Here is a 26,385-nt window from a genome sequence, read left to right as displayed (position 1 = left end):
TCCGGCAAATGCACATAAACAAAAAGAGTGACATCACTCAGCATCTTTCAAATTCAATTTATTTGATATGCCACAAATTTTTGAAAGGAATTCTAAGCAGTTTACAAAGTCTGATTAAGGAAAGGAGAAGAACAAACAAAATAAATGGGGACATATTTAGATGAATAACAGCACAAATTAAAATGCATAAGAACAAAAGAATAGCCATACTGGGTCGGACCATTGGTCCATCTAGCCTAGTATCCTGTTTCAGCAGTTGCCATCCAGGTCACAAGTACCTGGCAGAAACCCATTCCATACTACCGACCCCAGGGCAAGCAGTGGCTTCCCCCAAGTCTGTTTCAATAGGCTATGGACGTTTCCTCCAGAAACCCTAACTGTTGTTGCCACATCCTCTGGCAATGAGTTCCAGAACTTAAATATTTGTCGAGCGAAAAAAAAACATTTCCTCCTATTTGTTTTAACAGTATTTCTATGTAATTTCATTGAACGTCCACTCATCTTTGTGCTTTTTGAAAAATTAAAAATAAATCTATTCACTTTTCCTATTCTACATCACTCAGGATTTTGTAGGCCTCAATCATATCCCCCCTCAGACATCTCTTTTCCAATCTGAAAAGCCCTAACTTATTTAGCCTTTCCTCATACGAAGGGAGTTCCATTCCCTTTATCATTTTGGTCACTCTTCTTTGAAACTTTTCTAATATTGCTCTATCTTTTTTGAGATACAGCAACCAGAATTGATCGCAATACCTAAGGTGAGGTCACACCCTGGAGTTATACAGAGGCATTGCAATATTCTTGGTCTTATTTACCATCCCTTTCCCTAATAATTCCTAGCATTCTGTTTGCGTTTTTGGCTGCCGCTGCACATTTTTGAACAAAAGAGTTCAGCGTATTGTCTATGATGGGGTAATTTTGTAAGCCGAGTCTGGGTTATAAGAACCAACACCTGCATTAATGTTTTGCCTGTCTTGTATCTTTTGGGATTTAGGTCATTGTTAATGTACACTTTTGTATCAGTGTATGTGTGCTTGACTTGTTCATTTGAATAAATCATTAAAAAAAATTAAATTAATTATAAAGTTTATTTGGGAGCCTGTGAAGACATGATGAGTAAATCCCAGCTGATAATAAGCTAAAATATTGGTGCAGGTGTCATTGCTGAGGCCCCGGAAGAAAATAAAAAAGTAAAAATTAAAGGTATTAGAGCAGTAATACTATTGATATTAAGTTAATATACAGATCATACAGCACTAGATGTTGGTTGGGAATGCCAAAGAAAAGTAGTAAGCCGAGACTTGAGCTTGCTAAAACATGCTTCAGAATCAGATCTCAATCGGAGGAGAAAGGGCATTCCAGAAAAGTCAGACCAACCCCCACTAAAACATGAACGTTTGATGGTCTCCAGTAAAAAGCCTGGTGGAAGGAAGGGACTGTTAGAGGAGGCCTTGTTTTGCAGACTGATGTGCCAGGGCGTAGGGAACTGGCCAGAAAAGAGGGTAGTTCCAAATATCGGATCTAATCACAGAAGGATATTAATTTTATAAGGAACCTTGTAGGCTACTGGGAGCATTTGTTTTCAGACCAGAAGTGGAATGATGTGATTAAATTTCTTGTGGCCATAAAGAAGTTTTACCGCAGTATTTTGTATTCATTGTAATCTGACAAGCAGGCAGACCTAAAAGGTTTGATAATGCTAATGAATGTATACCCGGAGGATACCGTGCAGGAAGGGTCCAGAGAAGAGTGACTAAGATGGTTAAGGGGTTGGAGGAGCTGCCGTACAGCGAAAGATTAGAGAAACTGGGCCTCTTCTCCCTCAAACAGAGGAGATTGAGAGGGGACATGATTGAAACATTCAAGGTACTGAAGGGGATAGATTTAGTAGATAAGGGCAGGTTGTTCAAAGTTGAAAGGGGATAGATTCCGTACAAACATAAGGAAGTTCTTCTTCATCCAGAGAGTGGTGGAAAACTGGAACGCTCTTCCGGAGTCTGTCATAGGGGAAAACACCCTCCAGGGATTCAAGACAAAGTTGGACAAGTTCCAGCTGAACAAGAACGTGCGCTGGTAGGGCTAGTCTCGGTTAGGGTGCTGGTCTTTGACCAGAGGGCCGCGGCGGCAATTCTTACGTTCTTAATGCAAGGAGAGCAACACTCTACAAGAGAGTGAATGGAAATGATTTGCCTAAGAGTAAAGAAAGAAGAAGATACTACCTTTGACATATGGTAGAGGAAGGAGAGAGTATTATCAAACGTAGCAGCCAGGATTTTTTATTGATGTGCAGTATGGAAGAGGGTTACCATTACTATTAGTACTACTATTTATCACTTATATAGCGCTGAAAGACGTATGCAGCACTGTACATTTTGACATTTATAGAGAGTCCCTGCTCAAAAGAGCTTGCAATCTAACTTGGACAGACAAACATGACACTTAGGGTTGGGGATGCAGAACCCAAGGTGAGAGGAGTGAGGCGTCAAAAGCATTTAATAGTGAAATTTGGAATGTTGTAATACCGAGGGACCAAGTTAAATATCATAGCTACAGTTTAACTTGCTTTGAGCTAGAGACTGTTGTCAGCAAACCAGTCTGAAACAGTGTCAAGCTTCCCAGAGATCAAGGGGGAGCTGTTAGAGGAGCATGAATCAAATGAGAAAAGGAGTTGATTATCATTGGCATAAAGAAGGTAAAGACCAAGAATTGAAGTAAAAAAGTTAAAGGGGCCAAGAATATATTAAAGAGTACTGGCACCAGAACTGACCCCTGAGGAACCCCAGAGAGACGTAACTGAGAAGATGAGAAGGAGTAATGAACTACGTTGAAGTGTTCAGTTAAATGCGAGTGAAACCATTGGAGAGCTTGAAGGGTAATGTGCAAATCTTTAAGGTGGCTACGAATGGACTGGTCTACCCAAGAGTGCTCAGAGAATTGAGAGATGTTCTGGCGGAACCGTTGGCAGTGCTCTTCAATCTCTCACTAAGTACGGGGAAAGTTCCGTTAGACTGGAAAACAGCCAACGTCGTTCCTCTGCATAAGAAGGGTTGCAAGGCTGAGGCTGCGAACTATAGACCGGTAAGCCTCACCTCAATAGTGTGTAAACTCATGGAAACACTAATTAAGTATAAATTAGATACGATCCTGAACGAGGAAGATCTCCGGGATCCCAGCCAACATGGATTCACCAAGGGTAGGTCATGCCAGTCCAATCTAATCAGTTTCTTTGACTGGGTTAACAAGAAGACTGGACTCAGGAGAGTCTTTGGACGTCGTGTACCTGGACTTCAGCAAAGCGTTTGACAGCGTCCCACACCGCAGGCTGCTGAACAAGATGAAATCGATGGGATTGGGAGAGACTCTAACTGCATGGGTTAAGCATTGGCTTAGTGGCAGACTTCAGAGGGTGGTGGTTAACGGTACACTCTCTAAAATGTCGGAGGTGACTAGTGGAGTGCCACAGGGTTCAGTCCTGGGCCCACTCCTCTTCAACATATTCATTTGGGATCTGACTCAGGGGTTTCAAGGCAAAGTAACCTTATTCGCTGATGACGCCAAACTATGCAATATAGTAAACGGCTATAATCTACAGGATGCTATGGAGCAAGACCTGCATACTTTAGAAAGTTGGTCCTTGAACTGGCAGCTGGGCTTCAACGCCAAGAAATGTAAGGTCATGCATCTCGTTAACGGAAATCCTTGCAGAACTTACACCCTGAATGGAGAAACTTTAACCAGGACTACGGCAGAACGAGACTTAGGAGTAATCATCAGTGCTGACATGAAAGCAGCCACTCAAGTGGAGAAGGCTTCATCTAAAGCACGGCAGATGATAGGTTGTATCAAGAGAAGCTTCGTCAACAGGAAACCAGAAGTCATGATGCCATTGTACAGAGCCATGGTGAGACCTCATCTGGAATACTGTGTGCAATTCTGGAGGCCACATTACCGTAAGGATGTGCTCAGAATTGAATCGGTTCAGCGGATGGCCACCAGGATGGTCTCGGGGCTAAAGGGTCTCCCGTACGAAGAAAGACTGAGCAAATTGCAGCTCTACACTCTCGAAGAGCGTAGGGAGAGGGGAGACATGATTGAGACATTTAAGTACATCACGGGACGTATCGAGGTGGAAGATGATATCTTTCTTCTCAAGGGACCCTTGACCACAAGAGGACATCCACTCAAACTCAAGGGAGGGAAGTTTCGTTGAGACGCCAGGAAGTACTTCTTCACGGAGAGAGTGATTGAGCATTGGAACAAGCTTCCAGTGCAGGTGGTCGAGGCACGCAGCATCCTAGACTTCAAGAACAAATGGGATACCTATGTGGGATCCCTACGAGGTCATGCTAAGGGATAGGGTCACTAGGACTTGAATGAGCGGGTCAGTAGAGTGACAGTATAATTACAATTATATTTTAGGGGGTCAGTAGACTTAAGAGGGTGGGTAAATAGTGTGGGCAGACTTGATGGGCTATAGCCCTTATCTGCCGTCATCTTTCTATGTTTCTACTCCTGTACATAGGTTGAAATCCACTGGCCTATCCAAAGAGAATGGAACATCCCTCCTGCCATAGATATCAGTGATTTGATTATATGTGGAAGTGACAGTTTTTAATGCTTCTGCACAAAACTGATGGACGCTATGGGGCTCATAATCGAAACAAAATACGTCTAAAAACTCACCCAAACTGGCACTTAGACGAGGTTGCTGGATTAATGGTTTTGCTGAACCAATGGTAGTCACCTTTAGAACATGTTCTAACTACAGAATGACAGAGGGATAAATTTTTCCCATCCCCACGGGATCTCTCTCTCTGTCTCCATCTCATCTGCACAAATCTTGAACACTTTAAAATCATAAGTGTTCAAGCAGTGGTGTAGCAAGGGAGGTTATTAGTATCCTGGGCAGTGGTGCCCCGAATTGCCCTACTGTGTGCTCCCCCCCCCCACTCTTCCCCCCTCTGCTTGAGCACTCTCCCCACTCTTTCCACCACTTGAGCACCGCCCCCCCGATCGTTGGTGCGAGCATCTTCCACCTGCTGTTTGCGCCAGCCATGGATCCTTTCTGACATCACGTCCTGGTTCCACAACCAGGAAGTGATGTCAGAAGGGAGCCAAGGACAGTGCAAACAGCAAATGGAAGATGCTGCTTGCACTGATGAACGTTTAAGGAGGTACATGGGGAGGGGGGAGGCAGAGAGGAGAAGAGGTGCCAGCGTCCCCTGCGAAGATGGCCCCCTGAGCGGTCTCCTCCCTCACTCCCTCCACCTTTACTACATTAATGTGTTCAAGGCTTGTGCAGTTAAGGCAGAGCTTGCAGGAATGGGACAGGGACAGAATTCACAGAGACAGGATGGGAATATTGAGATCCTGCGGGGATAGGGACAAATTTGTCCCCGTGTCTCTCTAAACCCAGCATCTCTCCTTCTCGCTGCCTCTTCCTTTAAATCTTCGCTGGTGGTGAGCAGCTCTGCAACCTCCTGCTCATGCCAGCCTTGGTCGACAGACCAGGAAGTCACTTCAGGAAGAAAGCCGAGGCTGGTGCGAGCAGCATGCTGCAGATGCTTCTTGCTTCTGGGCTAAAAAAGGTGCTGGATCATCCATTGCTGGAAAATCGGTGGTGTACCTCTGATCTGGATGCTCTAATGGTGGCTGTTATGGGATTTCATTCAAAAAATCTCATGATTGGAATGTCACCATACCTGGCTATAGCCCATTCAGGAGGGACAGAGATGTCAACCAAAAAGGGAGGAGCAATGCTCTATGTAAAAGACAATATTAAAGCAGCTGACATGCAGAAGTGTGGGGGAAAGAGGAAGCCATGTTGGAAAGAGGAGACCAAGGTCTGTAGACTACACCTATGTGGATGAGTGCTAACTCAAATGGAAGAACTGGACAGTGACTTTGAATGATGACATTACAAAAGTTAGAATGAAAGAGGAGATGCCGAGAGTGGGTGACTCATCTACCAAATGCAGATTGGAGTATTCCATCTACAAATCTGGAAAAAGGTAGACAAATGGTGAGAAAACTCACTAAGGAAGGGTCTTTGTCAAATTTAATACTCACAAATGGAAAAAATGTCTCTAATGTCCACATTGTGCCCACATGGGTGGCAGTAATCATTGTACAGTATAGTTTGATATAAGAGTCAAAGTGAAGTTCAGTTACACCAAACTCAAAGTCCTGGACTTCAACCACACAGACTTCAGCAAAATGGAGTAGTGGTTAAAGGAGGAGTCGGAAGGGTGGAAGGAGATAAAGGAAGGAACAGAACTGAGAGGGGCTATACAAAGAGCAACAGATGTTTAAGTAAATAAAAACAAGAGTTTAAGTTCGGCTGTATCTGTTATAAGGTATCATCTGGTCTTACACCTAATTACCTTGTAGACTTGTTCACATTTGCCAACATTAAATATTCTAGACACTCGCATATACTAGTTACTTTTCCATCTGTCAAAGAGTGCAAATTTGAAAGACATCATCAACGTCTGCTGTCTTATCAAACAGCATCTTGGGACAAGGACTTAAATCTTTTAATCGCGGCTTCATTAACTATTTAGGAGACATTTGAAAACAAAATCTGTTCACTAGACACTTAAGCAACTCAAATACTTTATCTAATAATTGTAACTATTTTACTTTTGCATAGAACTTAACGGTACTGCAGTATAGAAGTAAATTTTTATGTTTATATGATTCTCCAAAGAGATGAATGCAAAAATGAAGGGGAAGAAATGGCAGAGCTCACAAAGCGAGGAACACAAAAGAACACTGCAGAAAGCCGAGAGAGATAAAGAAAGAAATTAGGATAGCAAAAAGTACTGAAGAAAAATGGCAAAAGATATAAAGTGAGGTAATGAGACTTTTTATCAGATATACTGGTTTATTTTTGTACACATCCAGGAAAGGGTGTGGGGGGGCTATTTCTGTCCTAATTTGACTTTTGAGTATGTTCACCTGGGATGGGAGGAGGGTGGGAGAATATTTTTAATCTGAATAGGGTAAGATTATTGGGATAGTCTGTGTTTCTGTGTTTTACTGAATAATCATTGGGTGGTGGGGTGGGGGGAGGGATAAAATGGTTGGTTATGCATATTTGTAAGTTGAATGTGCTTTTATTAACTTATTATATGATATATATTTGTGTATTGCACTTTTGAAGTTGATAAAAATCAATAAAGAATTAAAAAAAGAAAAAAAAGAAAAAGATATACTGGTAAAAGTACTGGTGAAAAGAGGAAGGCCAGAGGTTGAATTACAAAAACTAAAGATACAGAGGATCAGTGTGTAGATAGAGATAGGAAAAAAAAAAGCAGAATTGCTCATTTATTACTTTTGTTTAGTATTCATAGAAGAAAAACCTGGCAAAGATCTGCAGATAACTGACTCAGAGGGATGGTGTAGATATATCACACCATTCATGGAAGACACTGTCTACAGATTTTTATAAAGAATTTGCAAAACTGGGGCTGGATGAGATACATACTTAGACAGATTTTCTGGGGCCTTCAATTGTGTTTAATAGATCCTTGAAGACTGAGAAAGTGCTGGTGGATTGGAGAAATACTGATAAGGTTTTTCTGTATCGCTCCATGGTGCGACCTCATCTGGAGTATTGCGTTCAATTCTGGTCTCCATATCTTAAGAAAAACATAGTGACGCTAGAAAAGGTTCAAACAAGAGCGACCAAGATGGTAAAAGGGAAAGAACTCCTCTCGTATGAGGAAAGATTAAAGAGACAGCTGAGGGGAGATATGATTGAAGTCTACAAAATCCTGAGTGGAGTAGAACGCGTACAAGTGGATCGATTTTTCACTCTGTCAAAAATTACTAAACCTAGGGAACACTCAATGAAGTTACAGGGAAATACTTTTAAAACCAAGCCAAATATCTGCTAGGAATAACAAACTTCTCTTTATAATCACAGGGGTTGCCATACAATTTATATTGAAGAATCGGAAGAACTGGGATAGGTTAAAATTACACTTTCTGGTGAGAATCTCTTTGTTCTACTTTTAAAATGGAACATTTGATGGCAATACAGCAGGGAAGTTACAGGAAATTTCAGGATATTTGGGAGCCATTGGCTAAATTTTGTAAGGAATGATAACTAACTTTATTTTACTGACCTTTAAACATACACATCCAGGGTGGGAGGAAGTTTGCATTGGAATTGATTCAGGGATTTTTTTAGGTACTTTCTTGTGGGTATTTATTTTCTTGATTACTAGGTGGGAGGATGGGGATAATAATTGCTTATTAATATTTGTAAATTTATTGTGCTTTTTTTGTAATATTATATGTACATGAATTATTTGCATGCATAATTGTAGTTTGAAAATTTAATAAAAGATTTTTAAAAAACAAAAAAAAAACCCCAATTGGAGGAAATTGTTTTTTACTCAGAGAATAGTTAAGCTCTGGAACGCGTTGACAGAGGATGTGGTAAGAGCAGATAGCGTAGCTGGTTTTAAGAAAGGTTTGGACAAGTTCCTGGAGGAAAAGTCCATAGTCTGTTATTGAGAAAGACACGGGGGAAGCTACTGCTTGCCCTGGATCGGTAGCATGGAATATTGCTACACCTTGGGTTTTGGCCTGGTTCTAGTGACCTGGATTGGCCACCATGAGAACGGGCTACTGGGCTTGATGGACCATTGGTCTGACCCAGTAAGGCTAGTCTTATGTTCTTAAGACCACCTCAGTGGTGGGAAAGGTAATAGAGACACTGCTGTAAGAGATGATAATCAACTTTCTACCATCCAGTGAGTTACAAGATCTGAAGCAACATGGCTTTACCAAAGGCAAATCATGTCAAATGAAATTTGATGGATTTATTTGACTGGATGACTAAAGAACTGGGTCAAAGGCAGGAGATGAACGTAATCTGCTTAGATTTCAGCAAAGTCTGACATTATTCATCAGCTTCCTAAAGCACAAACTGGGCAGCTTGAGGATGAGTTCCAAGGTGGCAAAATAGATCAGAAATTGGTTGACAGAGGGTGGAGTGCTTCAGGGATCCGTTCAGAGGCCAATTCTGTTCAACATTTTTGAGAGCAATATTGCTGAAGGCTTAGAAGGAAAAGTATGACTTTTTTTTTGCAGATAACACAAAGACTTAGACACTCTGGAGGGACTGGAATTGAGAAGTGATCTTTAAGAATTTCAATCTTGGGTTAATGCTTGGTTGTTAAGCTTTAAAGTTGAAATATGGAGAGTGATGCATTCGGTGTGCAGAAAGTGAAAGCTACTGTATGTACCTGATACCTCGAAGCAATAGTGTCTTAGGAGCTCAAGGTGGTAAAACAACGCGACAGCCAAGTCTGAAAGGATGCTCTGCTGTATTGAGAGGGTCATGCCCAGAAGAAAAGAGGTGATAGTGCCACTCTAGAAGTGGATGGCTAGACCACACTTGGAATACAGTGTTCAGTTTTGGTGGCCGGATCTTGCAAAGAACATAAAGACTCAAATCCATTCAGAAAAAGCGCAACCAAAATGATAGATCTGTGCTGGAAGACATATGAGACTACTATTACTACTACTATTACTATTATTAACATAGTAGATGACAGCAGATAAAGACCCGAATGGTCCATCTAGTCTGCACAACCTGATTCAATCTAAAAATTTTTTGGGTTTTTTTTTTTTCTTAGCTAGTTCTGGGCAAGAATACAAAGCTCTGCCCGGTACTGTTCTTAGATTCCATCTACTGAAGTCTCCGTCAAAGCTCACTATAGTCCATCTACACCCTCCCAGCCATTGAAGCCCTGCCCAGCCCATCCTCCCCCATATACAGACACTGACCGTGCAAATCTGCCTAGTACTGGCTTTAGTTCTTCAATATTTACTATTATTTTCCGATTCTAGATCCTCTGTGTTCATCCCACGCTTTTTTGAATTCCATCACCGTTTTCATCTCCACCACCTCTCTCGGGAGCGCATTCCAGGCATCCACCACTCTCTTCGTAAAGAAGAATTTCCTTACATTGCTCTTGAGTCTACCACCCCCTCAACCTCAAATTATTATTTCTAGAGCGCTACGACATGTGCAGCATTGTACGTAGTCATAAAGGAGACGGTCCCTGCACGAATGAGCTCACAATCTAATCAATAAAGAGATAAATAGGATGCCAGGGTAGGGGTTACAGTTAGAAGGGATGGTGAAACAGAGGGCAGTGGGGAGTAGGATTATAAATTGAAGGCTATCTCAGAAAGGTGGGTTTTCAGCCTATTTCTGAAGAAGGGAAGGGGCACAGGCTGAGGTTGTTTATTCTAGGCATAAGGAGAAGCAAGATAAAAGGAAAAAAGTCTGGAATTGGCAGTGGAGGAGAAGGGTACAGATAAAAGCAACATATCTGAGGAACAGTGTTCTCGGGGAGGCATGTAAGGAAAGACAAGAGAGGAGAGATACTGAAGGGCTGCAGAATTAATACATTTGTACGTTAGTACTAGGAGTTTGAACTGTATGCAAAGGTGACTAGGGAGCCAGTGAAGTGATTTGAGGAGTGAGATAATGTGAGCGTAGCTAAGTTGGCAGAAGTTAAGTCATGCAGCAGAGTTTTGTACAGACTGCATGGGGGAGAGGTGGTTCAGCAGGAGACCGGTTAGAAGTAAATTGCATGAGGTGACAAGGGTGTGGACAAGGATTTGGGTAGTACGCTCCGAGAGGAAGATGTAGAGATAGAAGCGACAGACTTTAGCAGTCTGATGGATGCGTGTAGAAAATGAGAGGTCAGAGTCGAAGACGATGCCAAAGTTACGAGCGGAGAGACTTGAAGTCTTGAATTTGTATACACTAGAGGAGAGGACGGAGAGGCGAGATATGATACAGATATTTAAATGATTCAAAAGGTATTAACCCTTTCAGGACCATAAGGATCGTAGGCCAATTTTTGTGGTTTTGACGACATTTTTATGGTAAAAAGGGCTTGCAGATGCCAAAAAATTGATTTTTTTTTGTGAAATATCATTATTTTTATTTAAAAAAATCACACTTCTGGCTTATGGACAGTGTGGCAAGTGAATCTTCTCGTCAATCTAGCAACGAGGCTAATGAATGAATGTCGGAACCAGTTTGTTTACATAAAGGCAGTATCCTATGGAATCCGTACATATCAAATTTAGAACTGTAGACTATCCCAATCAAAATTTATAGGATTTTAAAGTTATGGGACAAATATGTCCCTTGGTCCTGAAAGGGTTAAGGACTAAAACAAGAGAGGCAACAAAACTAGAGGACACAGGAGCAGAGAGTAGTACAAAACCCATGCACTTTTTTAACATTTAACATTTCAGAACCACACAGGAGCAAGTATCCACGGAAAATGCAGGTGCAAATTTCTGCGCATACATTCTTCCATAGATGGTGCTCAAGCAAAAAAGTACATGTGCACTTGGTGCAAAGTATCCGTGTTGTTCTGAAAACGACCCGTTTTAAGTGTAGTGAGGTTGGATGCTGGGAGCGAAAGAATGGCACAAAGTTCTCAGTTGACATTTTCACTTCCTACCTCTCCAAATCCTCCTTTGCCCAGGACCCTGTACTGCCTGAATGTGTCCTTTGTAACCACTTGTCTGAAAGAGAAACAGGAGAGAGCATTAGGCAAGACAGCAAGAGGCGCAGAGCTCAGATCTACCCAGCTTCCCCAGTCAGAACAGATTTTTACCACTCTGATTAATACAGCTTGGTGTAAAAACAAAAAAAAACAAAAAACTTGCATCGCTGAAGAACCAAGTTTCATCATTACAAACCAAAGTATACAGGAGAGGAAAGCTGGGGCCCTCTACGCCACTTTGTTGTGAAAAATGCTTTCTCAGGAGAGGGAAATGCTACTGGAGTCCTCTCACTCTCCTTTTGCTGCAAGATGCTGTTAGCAGCATTTTAATTTTGCCATAATGTATACCGTATTTCCCCGCATATAGGCCACCCCTCTGCATAGGCCGCACCCATTTATAGGCCGCAGAAAAGGGTGGCCTATGTTTAAAAACTGGAAGATAAGCCGCCCTACGGTATTAGCCGCGGCTTATCTTCCGGTACCTCCTCTGCCTTTTAAAATCTCCCTCCCCCCCCCCCCCGATACCTTTTTCAGAGCCCCCTGGACAGTGAATCTCCAGCGGTGCAGGGCAGCTGCAAACTCTTCGGCATCCGGCCTGTCCCTGCACCACCCACTGAATGGCCGACGTCAGCTCTCGTGGGACTCACGAAAATTGACATTAGTCACTCAGCAAGTGGTGCGGGGGCAGGTCAGGTGCCAAAGAGATCACGGCTGCCCTGCACCGCTGGACTTTTGCCCTCCGCCGTCCAGGGGGGCTCCAAAAAAGGTACCAGGAGTGGGAGGATGATTAAAATTTTTTTATATAGGCCGCGCCCCATACATGGGTTTGTAAAACCCATGTATAGGCCGTAGCCTATATATGGGGAAATATGGTAATTTATTAATGGTTTTTCTGTTATACAAGCTCATTTTGTGTAACATGCACTTTTTGTAGCTTTATCCCTTCTCCACAAACACACGTTTTGTTGCAGGCCTTTGGCCACTCTATCTAGGTGAAATCAGACAAAAGGGCCAGCCTAACCAATAGGCAAGGCTAGGCCGTTGCCTAGGGAAAGGTTTTTTTTTTAAAGAGGGGGTCAGTAAAAAGAAATTGCAGTCAAAGCAAATTAATATATCCTGACATCCAAACAAATTCAAACAGCCATCAATCAATAAATACTTTTACCTGCAGGAAAGGTGGGTATTTTTTTTTAAAATAGTCCATTTATTTATTTATTTATTCAATTTTCTATACCGTTCTCCCAAGGGAGCTCAGAACAGTTTACATTAATTTATTCAGGTACTAAAGCATTTTTCCCTGTCTGTCCCGGCGGGCTCACAATCTACATAATGTACCTGGGGCAATGGGGGGGATTAAGTAACTTGCCCAGGGTCACAAGGAGCAGCGTGGGTTTAAACCCACAACCCCAGGGTGCTGAGGCTGTAGCTTTAACCACTGCGCCACACACTCCCCTGGGTAAATGACTTTTGTAAATTGTCCTCATAATTTTTATGTGATACACACAAAATAAATTGTAATATTTCAAATCTGGGGGTCTGAAAGTTAATATTTTTATTTTTTGGCCCTGGGGGGGGTTTATAGAGACAAGGCTGAAGGTTTACCTAGGGTGTCCAATACTTTTGTACCACTCCTGATCAGCACCATTGTTCGTATGTAACTACCATGGCTGATGGCTTCTAAAAGCCATGCTGAGGCACATGTCAAGAGGCCCTATGGAAATTAAATTCATTTCTTTGCAGGACAGACCCCAAAACAGTGTCAAGTTCTGCTCCATTGAAAATGCAGAGCACCTGCCTAATGCCAGTTCAGTACAATTTAGCACATTTGGCAGAAGGCCCTGGGATCAAGGCAATAGCCAATCTCCTGCTCACCTTTCTAAAGATTTCCACTGAAGAAACCTGTCAAAGTACATCCCCTCCTGGTACTCCTTGAACGGGACTCCCCGCAGATATTCATATAGAGAACTAAAATAAAAAGGGGGGAAAAAACCTTGAGTGTAAACAGATTAGCACCACAGATGAATTTATTTATTTATTTTTAAAAAAAAAAAAACCTACACAGCCAAAGCCCTGGCTCTGAGCTGAAAAGCTAGGCCTGAGTTTCCCAGTTTTCACCTAAGGACCTGAACATCTTCCTAACCTAAATTGTTGGGGATTCCATTCCTATGAAAAGGAACCATTGCAAGTCAATAACAAGTAGAAGATATACAGGCAAAAAGGCCACAGTGAACAACTGTCTATCCGGGCTAGCCCTCAAAGGGCTCTGAACATGCATCACATGGGGGAGGGGGGGGGCTACTTACGTCAAGCAGTTATTGAAGATATCTTTGCATGGGCTGTTCTCCAGGTTCTCCACACACTCCTTCATATAGGACTCATTAATTTCTTCCATGTAGTCTCGGGACTGGGGAAAAGGGTGGGGAGGTAAAAGAAAACACTCAGTTCTGAGCAGCAACTGACATCATAACTAGAGCTGGACAAGTATAGTAACCAGGGAAATCACAGCAGATTTTCAACTGAGCAGACGCTGTTTCCCATGGCACAAAATTTCCACAGGGAAAGCAAACTCTTCACTAATTTGTCAGACATGTGAGAACATGCCAGCATCACGCTGTAAGAACATGGCACTCACACATTACCCACTTCCTCTGCTATAGTGATACAATTATGAATTATATTTCTTCCTGAGTTAATAATTAAGATAGTGGAAACCATGTGAAAAATTACATTACAAGCGATGAATACATAAATTGGCCTTCCCTGGGTTCCTGTCACATTCTGGCCTATCACATTCTCCGGAAGCGCGTTCCATGTGTCCACCACCCTCTGGGTAAAAAAGAACTTCCTAGCATTTGTTCTAAACCTGTCCCCTTTCAATTTCTCCGAGTGACCCCTAGTGCTTGTGGCTCCCCACAGTTTGAAAAATCTGTCCTTATTCACTTTCTCTATGCTCTTAAGGATTTTGAAGGGGACATGATAGAAACCTTCAAAATCCTTAAGGGCATAGAGAAAGTGAATAAGGACAGATTTTTCAAACTGTGGGGAGCCACAAGCACTAGGGGTCACTCGGAGAAATTGAAAGGGGACAGGTTTAGAACAAATGCTAGGAAGTTCTTTTTTACCCAGAGGGTGGTGGACACATGGAACGCGCTTCCGGAGAATGTGATAGGCCAGAACTCTGTACAGGGGTTCAAGGAGGGTTTGGATAGGTTCCTGGAGGATAAGGGGATAGAGGGGTACAGATATAACTTGAGGTAGGTTATAGAAGTAGGCAGAAACCACTTCACAGGTCGCAGACCTGATGGGCCGCCGCGGGAGCGGACCGCTGGGCGAGATGGACCTCGGTCTGACCCAGTGGAGGCAACTTCTTATGTTCTTATGTTCTGTCTTTGCTCCAGGCTACCTCTCCCTCTCCCCTCAAAATGCTTCCCCCACTTAGGCCCTGCTGCAAGAGGAGCTCTCTCCCAATCCTCCACCTGAATAGATTTCTCATTATGGGCTAAATCCACAAAACTCTGGAAGCCCAGTAAAACATACCGGGTTGGGAGTGATTTTGGTTTTCCAGGGCATGCTCAGTACAAATAGAATGCAAATCATATGCCTGCTATTTAGAAACATGATGGCAGATAAAGGCCAAATGGCCCATCTAGTTTGCCCATCTGCAGCATCCACTATCTCCTCCTCTCCCTAAGAGATCCCGCATGCCTGGTCCACGCTTTCTTGAATTCAGACACAGTCTGTCTCCACCACCTCTACCAGGAAACTATTCCATACATCTACCACCCTTTCTGTATCTTTTTGAAGGTGCGGTCTCCAGAATTGTACACAATATTCTAAATGAGGTCTCACCAGAGTCTTATACAAGGGCATCAATGCCTCATTTTCTCCTACTGGCCATACCTCTTCCTATGCACCCTTCTAGTTTTTGCTACCGCCTTTTTAACATGTTTGGCCACCTTTAGATCATAACATACTATTACATCCAAGTCCTGCTCTTCTTTCATAGAAACATAGAAAATGACGGCAGATAAGGGCCATAGCCCATCAAGTCTGCCCACTCCACAGACCCACCCCCTAAGTCTGCTCTAGAGCCCCCGCTCTAACTGACCCATCCGTAACTTCACCCTCTCAAGGATCCCACATGGGCATCCCATTTACCTTAAAATCTGGAACACTTTTGGCCTCGATCACCTGTATCGGAAGCTTGTTCCAGTGTTCAACCACTCTTTCAGTGAAGTAATACTTTCTGGTGTCGCCCTGAAATTTCCCTCCCCTGCACAAATGTTCTTCACCCTCTAAACTGTACCATTCCCTCAGGTTTTTGCAGCCCAAATGCATGACCTTGCATTTCTTAGTATTAAATCTTAGCTGCCAAATTTCAGACCATTTCCTCCGAGCGATCTCCATTGACCACTACCCTCTGTCGCCTTCCACTCAACCAATTCCTAACCCAGGCCATCACTTTGGGGTCCATACCAAGGGCACTCAATTTATTTATTAGATTCCTGTGTGGAATACTGTCAAAGGCTTTGCTAAAATCTAAATACACCACATCTAGTGCACTCACTCTGTCCAATTCTCTGGTTACCCAGTTAAAGAAATTGATCAGATTTGTCTGACAAGAGCTGCCTCTAGTAAATCCATGTAGCCTTGAGTCCTGTAATCTACTGTGTTCCAGAAACATCACTATTCTCTGTTTTAAAAGTGTTTCCATTAATTTACTTACCACAGAAGTCAGACTTACAGTTCCTTGCTTCTTTCTTACTTCCACTTTTGTGGAGAGGGACCACAGCTGCCCTTCTCCAGTCCTCTGGTACCACTTCCGATTCTAGAGAAGCTCTGAAAAGGTCAGCCAGCAGAGCCACCAGAACTTCCCTATATTCCTTCAGTATCCTCAGATGTACACCATCCATCCCCATCACTTTCTACAACTTTAGATTAACTAGCTCCTCACAAACACAATCCTCTGAAAAATCGATCATGGTCTACCACACCTCCATCCCTATTTGTATGTGTCTTCTGTGGTCCCACTCCCAGAACTTCAGCTGTGGACACAGAACAGAAATATCTGTTAAGCAACTCAGCCGTATCTTTATCAGCTTCTACATATTTCTCCCCTTCACCTTTGAGTCTCACAATGCCGCTTTTGCGCTAGAGAGCTGCACGGGAACAGGAAAGACGGGAATCCCGCGGGTTCCCCCTTCGGGTCACGGGGATCCCGTGGGGATGCCCCCTAGGGTCGCGGAGTTCCTGTGGGGTTGGATGCACTCGAGCCGCGAGGCTCGTCTTCTTTTCCCTACCTGCCCTGCCGCAGCACACAGCTGACCCGGAAGTCTTCCACGATGTCTGGGACGAGTGGGATTCCTCACGGGGACGGGTGGGACTTTTACGGGGACGGGTGGGATTTCTGTCCCCACGCAACTCTCTATTTTGCATTTCTTCCTTTCACTAATATATCTTTAAAAAATGTCTTGTCCCCCAGCTTCCCCATTTTACCATGTCAGCTATTTTTTTCTTCCATTTGCATTATGCTTTCCTGACTACTCGACCAGCATCTCTTAACTTTTCCAGATAGTTTTGCCTGTCTTCCTCTTTCTGCGATCTTATGTAGTTTATGAAAGCTAACCTTTTGTTTCCTTATCTTTTCAATTACCACTTTTGAGAACCAAAGAGAGCCTTCTTTTCCTCTGATTTGTATTACTTTCCTTACAAAATGGTTTGTTGCCCTTATAATAGCTCCTTTCAGTTTTGTACACGGTTTTTCTACTTCTTCCAGACGTTCCCATCCAGACAACAATTCTTTGATATAATCCCCCACCTGAACAAAGTTACTTTGGTTTTTTTTTTAAGTCTAGAACCTTTAACTTTGGAATGAGCCCTCTCTACACCTGTCTTAATATTAAACCCATCATGCAATGATCACTGGATGCCAGATGATCGCCACCTGTAACATCAGAAACTCTTTTCTCGTTTGAAAGCACTAAGTCCAGTACGGCCCCATCGCACGTGGTTACATTACCAATTGCTGGAACAGTTCTTCTTGTAAAGAATCCAGGATCTCTCAGCTTCTAGAACACCCCACAACAGGGTTACCCCCAAATCAACATCTGGCATGTTAAAATTACCTATTAGTAATGCTTCCCCTTTTACCGCTATATTCTAAATGTCTACTATTTGTGCTGAGTAGCCTCGGTAAACGGGGGAGGAACTGTGCCTGTACACAAGAGCTAAGTGGTAGGCACAGCTCTTTTGCACAGGCCCAGTACAGTTTCCAATCGCGAGAGCGCCAGAGCTTTATTTTTGTGTGTGTGGGGAGGGGGGTTGTTTCTCAAGCAGTTGTGTAAGTATCCCGTGCGTATCAGCTGCGTTCTAACCGTAGGCATGGGACATATACTCACACAACAGACGCGCAAACAGATACCGGCAACTCCAGACCTGCCAGAAAATTTTGCCCCGTAAGAAGTAGGCGTTCCCTTCTGTACATTACAAAGAGGGCTCATTTTGATACCAATCAGCTCCTTGTAATGCATTTGCATAGGGTTCTCGGTGGCTGCTACCACTATTAGTAGAAGACCCCGAGAACCGGTGACGGGACTAAATTGTGCGAGACAACAGTGCACCGACAACTGAGCGCAAGGTTGATGGCGTGCCGAAGAAAAGCACTATTTTAAAGGACTCTGATGGAGGGTGTGGGGGGGGAACCCCCCCACTTTACTTAACAGACATTGCGCTGGTGTTGTGGGGGGTTTGGGGGGTTGTAACCCCCACCTTATACTTAAAACTGAACTTTTTCCCTAAAAAACAGGCAAAAAGTTCGGTTTCAAGTATAATGAGGGGGTTACAACCCCCCAAGCCCCCCACAACGCCGGCGCGATGTCTGTTAAGTAAAATAGGGGGGGTTCCCCACCAACACCCCCCGTCGGAACCCTTTAAAATAGTGCTTTTCTTCGGCGCGCCATCAACCTTGCGCTCAGTTGTCGGCGCGCCGTTGTCTCACGCGATTTTGTCTATGAACCCGAGAACCTCTTTTGAACATTGGAGGCTGAGCTGCCGTGGATGTTAAGACTGGCTACAACCAGTCTTTCTTCCACAGCAAGCTTTTGAGAATCTCCCTTATGTGTTCAAGGCGTGCCCGAGTCGACATCTTCTTCAACCTCTTGCATCTGATATTTTTCTGCCCTTTTCCATGGCAAACTTTTAAACACCACTAGTCAGAATCTTCCTTAGATTTTCATCTTCCTCATATACATTTCTTACCTTGGAGTTAAAAAATCGCCCAATAATTTCATCCCCCGTCTCTTTCCGTTTTTCATCTGGAGAAACTTCATAATCTCTCTGGTGAAAAGCAAAACAACAATAGAGGATTAATCCTGTAAATAATTTATCATCCTAGCAGGAGGTGCTGTAGGACCGGTGCGAGATAAACCAGCAGAGCCCTATGTGTAGGTCACTATTAGAACAGCAGGATGTGCTGCAGAGCTAGAGTGAGGTGAACTGGTAGCTCTGAGTGTATTTCACTACTACACTAGTGGGGAGGGGGGGGTGTTATGCAAGGCAAGAGTGAGATGTACCAACAGAACTCTGGGAAGGGAGGGATCTCAGTACTGAAATAGCAGGCTACATGGTAGGAATGAGGTGAACTGGTGGCTCTGGAAAGAGTGGGATCTAGCTATTGAAATAGCAGGTTGTGCTGTAAGGTAGGAATGAGGTGAAATAACAGGGCTCTGAAACAGGAGGATCTCAGTACTGAAATAAGTGAGTTGTGCTATAGAATAGGATTCCGATTTAAAGAGGAAATCCCTTCCTTAAAACTGTGTGCTACAGCAGAGATGGTTATTTTTCCAAGCTTTAAGCAGTTAGAATTGCTTAACCAGGATGCAAATCATTCATTGATATTCTTTGGACAGGGTCTGTGTCTCGCAGTTGGCTTCAGAAGATACTGTTTGCACTTTGGACTGGATTTTCTCCCCTCTGCAAATACAGCAAGTCCCTTCAGACCAGTTTTTGCATTTAAACAGCCACTTCTTCCTAAATTAGAGCACAAAGCAGTCTTCATGCATGCCAGGAAACCGATTCCTCTGCCTGTTCCAATCACACATCACAAACTGCTCAAGTCAGATTTCCCCAGGCAGTATCCCCGGAGTACAGAAAGGAATGTGAAAAAACAATAACCTGACCTAGATTAGCCCCTTCTGCTGTAGCTGTGCAAACTTTTCCTCAGTTTACCAGAACCAGTAGTGCTGAGAGCACAAAACCATTATGTTCAGATATAGTCTCTAATCCCACTGCAGCCACCATCTCACTACATCACCAAGGCAGAGAGCACAGAGCTCTCACACACAGTTTTGGTCTCCAGTCTAATCAGCAACGCAGTTTATGTCCAAGTGATGAGAGATGGGTTTGGGACTTTTTTTAAAAAAAATCTCTTCTTTTTGTATTGTTATTGTTAGCACAGAAATGGTGGAACATCTAAATGCAAGACCCCTAACCCTCCAGAGCAGTGGTTCTCAACCCAATCCTTGGGATACACCTAGCCAGTCAGATTTTCAGGATATCCAAAATGAGTTATGTATGACAAATCCACATACAGTGCTTCTATTGTAAACAAATCTCTCTCATGCATATTCACTGTGGGGGATTAATCTTTTGATGAGCCCTAGGCACACAAGTACATTGGGCCTCCTGGCCTTGCCCCGCCACCATCCATCTGGCTAACCTATTCCAGTTAATAAATTCCAAAATAAAATAACTCTTCTCTACCTTTGTTGTCTGGACATTTTGGTTTTCCATCACACCCACACATCTCCCAGCCACTCTGCTCTTCTCTCTAAGAGCTTGTTGATTTGGCTCTCTCTTGAAATCGGGAGTTGCAAGATCAACAGGCTCTTCTTGTACCTCAACACATATCAGTTACTGGAAATTGTATAAAGCCCTGTCTGATGTCATAACAAACTAAAATTATATTGAAACGTTTTGATATTACCTCAGTAAGGCCAAGACACAATCCCATCACTGCAAAACACTATGCACAAACTTGTGCAAATAAAAAGTTGCAACTTAACCCTATCATAACAGTACTAACTCCCAAGACTCAAAGAGCATCAACCTGATGTGCGAAAAATTGCACTGTAAATATAACACCAGGTCCTAAAATACTAACACATCACCTAGTGAGAAAACAGAACAATGGGACTACAGCAAGATTTCTACACAGAAACCACATACTAGCAGAATACCATACCCTGGTCACACATGCATGACACACACAGACCCTCAACAAATATGAAACAAGGGACACACATCAGTAATAGAGATATGAAGGCAAAAAACCTAACTGGAAACCAAGAAGTTAGACTCGGCATAAAGCAATACTAGAGAAACAGAAATTAAAATATGATATACAGTACTCCCCTGAAATTTGCAGGGGTTCTGTTCCCGGAACCCCCGCAAATGCGTCTTTTTAACTGTCAAAAGACAGGGGAGGCAGGAGAGGGCAGCTGGAGAGGCAGGAGAGGGCAGCAGGAGGGCCGGCAGGTGAAAAAAAATCACTCGCGGTCTGCTCCGACCACCTCTTCCAGTAATAAAGGCGGGCTACACCAATCAGGAGCTGCTTTGACACGCAGCTCCTGATGGGTGTAGTCTGACTTTACTACAGGAAGAGTCAGTCAGAACAGACCGCAAATGAGTGAGTCTGATTCGCAAACCGCAAATTTGTGGGGGAAACACTGTATCAGAAATGTGCATTCCCAATGCATTAAAATTAATAAATTCAGAATGAAATACTTTTTTCTATCTCTGTTATCTCGGTCTTATTGCTCGCAGTGTCTGTCTCTCTTTGGCTTTTCTCTATTTTTCTCCTACCTTTGCAGGGTGTCCTGTCCCTTTGACATATCTTCTCTCTCCATGTCCACTTTCTTTCCCACTGCTTCTCTATCTATCCTGTCTAGCATCTACCCTCTGCTTCCTTGTCCCTTCGTACCCCCATGATCAATATTGCACTTCTGTGTCCCCCATCCCCTCTCCATCCAGAGAATAGTTAAGCTCAGGAACACTTTGCCGGAGGTTGTGGTAAGAGCGGATAGCGTAGCTGGTTTTAAGAAAGGTTTGGACAAGTTCCTGGAGGAAAAGTCCATAGTCTGTTATTGAGAAAGACATGGGGGAAGCCACTGCTTGCCCTGGACCGGTAGCATGGAATATTGCTACACCTTGGGTTTTGGCCAGGTACTAGTGACCTAGATTGGCCACTGAAAGAAAGGGCTACTGGGCTTGATGGACCATTGGGTCTGACCCAGCAAGGCTGTTCTTATGTTTCCCCTGTTTGTCTGTCCCTGTCCTCCCTCCATGCACAGCATCTCTTTTCTGTGCATCACTTCTGTATTCTTTTCTGCCCATATATTTATTCATTCATTCATTCTCCCAGGGAGCTCAGAACGGTTTACTCCGGTACTCATGCATTTTTCCCTTTCTGTCCCAGCGGGCTAACAATCTGTCCAATTTACCTGGGGCAATGGGGGGATTAAGTAACTTGCCCAGGGTCACAAGGAGCAGCATGGCTGAAGCTGTAGCTTTAACTACTGTACCATACTCTCCCCATCCTGTGGCTTCTATGTCTTTCTCTTTCTTCCTTGCTCTCCCCCCCCGAGTCCAGTGTCCCCTTTCCCCCAATTCACTCTCTCTCTCCCCTCTTCTCCACTGCCCTCCCCCAGTCTTGCAGCACCTCTCCTCCTCCTCCTCCCTCTTTGCAGGTCCAGCAGCAGCTCTGTCCCTAACCAGCAGCAGATCCCCCTTCACCATCCTCCATTTCCAGTCCAGTGAGGTACCTCTCTATCCCCCCCTCCTGATGAGCAGAAACAGCTCCCCTTCCCCCCCAACCAGATCCAGTTCCCCCTTCCCCCCTTAACCAGCAACAACTCTCCTTTCCACTTCCAAATAGCGACAGCAGCGCCTTCCCCCTGCTGGGGCTAGCAGCAGCAGCTCAGGGTTTTAACTTGCCCGCAGCAGTGCTGGCAGCATCAGTGCAGCAATTCACTTAGGCAGCCTCAGGGACTTTGCTAGGTCACACCCATCTCCGGGGAGAGAGAAAGTTGTATCATTAGGGGAGGGCCATGATCAGGCAAAGGCCCCCCCCCCCCGAGGCTGCCTAATTGAATCACTGCACTGATGCAGACAAATTAAAACACCAAGATCTACAGCGAGGGAGGGGAGGAAGCCAATGCTCGCCTGGATAAGAACGCTATTCGGAGGGGAGGCGGGGAAGATAGGAAAGCAATATGGCAACTGCTTCACGGGAGGGAGAAGGAAGGAGGGCGGGAGACATGCAAGCGAGCAGCTCATCAGGCCCCCCTGACCTCCTCGGGCACGAGGCATGTGCTTACTGGGCTTACCCTTTAATTCGGCCCAGGGTATCCTGAAAGCCTGATTGGCTGGATGCGTCCCAAAGACTGGGTTGAGGACCCCTGCTCCAGAGCAAGGCGCCTAATATATTCCAGCGTGTTACATACTTTAGCCTTTTCTGTTTTGTCTTGGAATGCATGAGCCAAGGGCAGGTTTTACAACTTGCCAAACGTGAAGGATTTAGTCCAAGCATAATCATCCAAAAGCGATGGGGAATCTAACCACAACAAAAAAAAAAATTTTTTTTTTTTGCCCAAGGATAGTTCAGTAAAATAAATGTCCAAAATTCCCTCTAAAATGTGTGTGAAACTGCCAACAGCCGTGCTGTGGTTTTCATTTTGCAGGGCTTGCAGTAGTTTAAACCGTGGAACAGCTGGAGTACATCTGGCAGGGAAAAAAAGGTGTCGGTGGTCCCCCACATGCGTCTGAGGAACATTTTTGGATGGGTACAAAGTTCTTTCTATGGATCTCATCTTGCTAATCTCCGTCCTTTCGCCCAACATCTTCCGGTTCACTGGCCTGCCCTAGAACTGAACTTTTATAGTTTTTTATTATTAGTTTATAGTTTATTAAAATTTGATTAAACGCTTGACATAAAATTTCAAAGCGTTGTACATTAAAATCTAAAATAAACAAAAACTATACAAGACAGACTAACTTAGGGAGGGGAAAGGGTATAACAAAAGGATAGAAGGGGAAAAATTGCAATTCTTAAAAAAAAAAAATAAAAAAAGGATAAAAACAAAAGGGAAGGATTGGGAAATATTTTAATTTTAAAAAGCGAAGATAAATTAAAAAGGCATGGGATAAATCAGTCGTAGGCTTCTTTAAAAAGAAAGCATTTTAAGCTACTCTTAAATTTAGCCAGCACAGTAGAAAATGCTTCAGCCTTGATCATTAGTATTATCCTTTGATTTCTGTATGAATGTCAGTTATACACTTCCAGGAAGGGTGGGTGGGAGGGTGCGGGACGGGGCTGTTATGTACTTATTATATCATTTGATTGTAATGAGTGCTGTTTATTGTACTAATTGTTGTTATCCTGTTGTACTTTATGTTGGCTTTTAAAACTGAATAAAGATTTAAAAAAAAAAAAAAAGAAAATGCTTCAGCCTTCTGGCATGAGCTCTGCTTTATCTCTATGAAATTCTGAGCTTCTAGGGCAGGTACCAGGATCTCCTTGGTCCTCGGAAAGCTCCAGACAGGCATAAGGAGATGAAGGACACACTTGGTACAATGAACGGGAAAACAACAAACCAGGGCAGGTGTCAAACTTCTCCAGCTTTAGTTTCTTAGCAGGAAGGCTTGAAATAGGAACTTCAAGGGCTAAAATAGTGAGCATAGTTTTTGGGTCACCATCATTCTCAAGGATCAAATGACATCTGTGTTTTCCTTAATAAAGGCCACTGGATGGAAGCCATGAGAAATAAACAGGGTGGAAATCTCACAGTCCTGGAGAAGTAAAAAGCCCTTGAAGCCACTGTATTCTCCTTCCCCGGGCCCAGCACTACAGCATCTGCTGAAATGCATTACCACTGGGGGGGGGTTTCTAGTCTGTGTAGTTTACTGCTGCGCATTTGGGAACGCTCAGTAACACCGTAAATGACGGAAGATATAGATCCACACCGTCTATCCAGTCTGCACAATAAGGTGGACAGAGCCGCACCCACCACTCGTAGTGTGCCCCAGTCACCCATGCTTAAATAGTGCATCTATACAATACAGGCACACTGGAAACCATGCCTGTGTTCAGTTTTTCTGCAGCAGAGCAGTCAACAGAGAGATTAAAGATTATTTTTCAAACATGTGTTTCCTTTTAAATGCTCATTTAAAGGGATCTGTGAGTCTGCCACTCAGAAGCAGCAAGACTCCACAGACGAGTAGGAAGCTGAACTCTCCTGTACACATCACTGCATTTCAGGCAGAGCCCTAGCAAAGTGGTAGTAACACACTTCTCTCACAGGAATGGCTTCGGAACAGCAAAGGAAACCTCTCTGCATGGTGCCTGTGGTACTGCTCTACACTGAACCACCAATGAAGATGACTATTGGAAATTCCAGGTCCCAGTGTCCTGCAAGCTGGTTTTTTAAAAAAGTGTTCTGCACACTTGCTGGGCATCCTATTGTATTTTTCTTCTACAAGACTGCTAGAAAAGTTTTGTTTTTCTGTTCTTTTTTTTTTTTACTTTCCTGCACTCAGGAGGTGGTACTGACAGCAAGGCAGCAGTGAAAAATACCTTACATAAAAGATTTTACTAAACCTACTGCACAATAACCTCATCTGCCCTCAGCTCCTTCTGCCCTCTCTTCCCTGCCTCGTGCAGACCTCCAAGTGGGAGACAGCCTGGATGTTCCATGGCAGTTCTGTGCCTGCTCAGGTCTTGCATTGGGGCTGTTCTAAATTAGGGGTGGGCAAATTATTGCTTGCGAGTCAGAACCTCCACAGGGGTAAAAAAAAAAAAAAAAGTCTGGTCCATTGCATAGCCTCAATGAACAACCATAAATGACCTGTGAAGCCCCTCTTGCAGCCCGCTGCTGATACAGGGCTTCTAAGACAGTGTTTCTCAACTTGGTCCTGGAGTATCCCCTTGTCAGTCTGGTTTTCAGGATATCCACAATAAATATGCATAAACTTTATTTGCATACACTGTCTCCATTATATGCAAATTTCTTTCATGCATATTCATTGTGGATATCCTGAAAACCTGACTGGCAATGAGGTTACTCCAGGACTGAGTCGAGAAACACTGTTCTAATTGCTTAGTGTAATTATTATTGTGTAAATCGCCATGAACTGATGGTTTGGTGGCATATAAAAACAAACTATTATTATTATTATATCACACTGGGCTGACTAGTCCATTTTTAATGAAGCCCGAATGTCAGCATGTCATTTAATTAGGGCCTTCTGGATCCAAGCACTGATGGTAGTTTGCAGAGAAAACTGTAGGAGCGGCACTGCTAATTAGGTGCTGAAAACAATTGTGGGTTTTTTTTGGTTTTTTTTTTTAGTAATTGGCTGTATTGGGAGTCATGTCTGGGTTGGGAGACCCAGTCGCTCCTCATAATCTAGACCAGTGTTTTTCAACCGCTGTTCCGCGGCACACTAGTGTGCCGTGAGATGTTGCCTGGTGTGCCGCAGGGCCGCCATCAGGGCAGTACTACCAGTCCTGCATTCAGGGGCCCGGAGCTGACAGGGGGCCCGAGGCAGGGGCGCCAGTAGCTCGCCAAGGCAAAGTGAGTCGATCACCCAGGACTCACTTTGTCTTGGCGATCTAATCTATCGAGCCGATAAGTCTTCTTCTCCCCGACGTCAGTTCTGCAGTCGGAGAGGAAGTTCGGGCCAGCCAATCGCTGCCTGGCTGGGCGGAACTTCCTCTCTGATTGCAGAATTGACATCAGGGAGAGCATGCGTCAGCGTCGGCTTTGGGGCCTGTTAT

At 43.8% G+C, this 26,385-nt stretch overlaps 1 protein-coding gene across 1 annotated transcript in view; it reads right to left on the bottom strand.

Moving 5' to 3' along the window:
- LOC117362604 (G protein-coupled receptor kinase 5-like) overlaps positions 1–26,385 on the bottom strand; it is a 232,139-nt gene that overhangs the window by 31,396 nt on the left and 174,358 nt on the right. Inside the window, exons 4-7 of the mRNA XM_033949220.1 lie at positions 18,810–18,887; positions 13,856–13,956; positions 13,425–13,517; positions 11,508–11,571 (exon numbers count right to left, since the gene is read on the bottom strand). Coding sequence (XP_033805111.1) covers positions 11,508–11,571; positions 13,425–13,517; positions 13,856–13,956; positions 18,810–18,887 — 336 coding nt within the window. The remainder of the gene's footprint in view (positions 1–11,507; positions 11,572–13,424; positions 13,518–13,855; positions 13,957–18,809; positions 18,888–26,385) is intronic.

Source organism: Geotrypetes seraphini, chromosome 6 (genome assembly GCF_902459505.1).
Source record: "Geotrypetes seraphini chromosome 6, aGeoSer1.1, whole genome shotgun sequence".
Taxonomy (NCBI): Eukaryota; Metazoa; Chordata; class Amphibia; order Gymnophiona; family Dermophiidae; genus Geotrypetes; species Geotrypetes seraphini.
The sequence above is the reverse complement of the archived record's forward strand: the minus strand, read 5'-3'. Positions and strand labels throughout refer to the sequence as shown.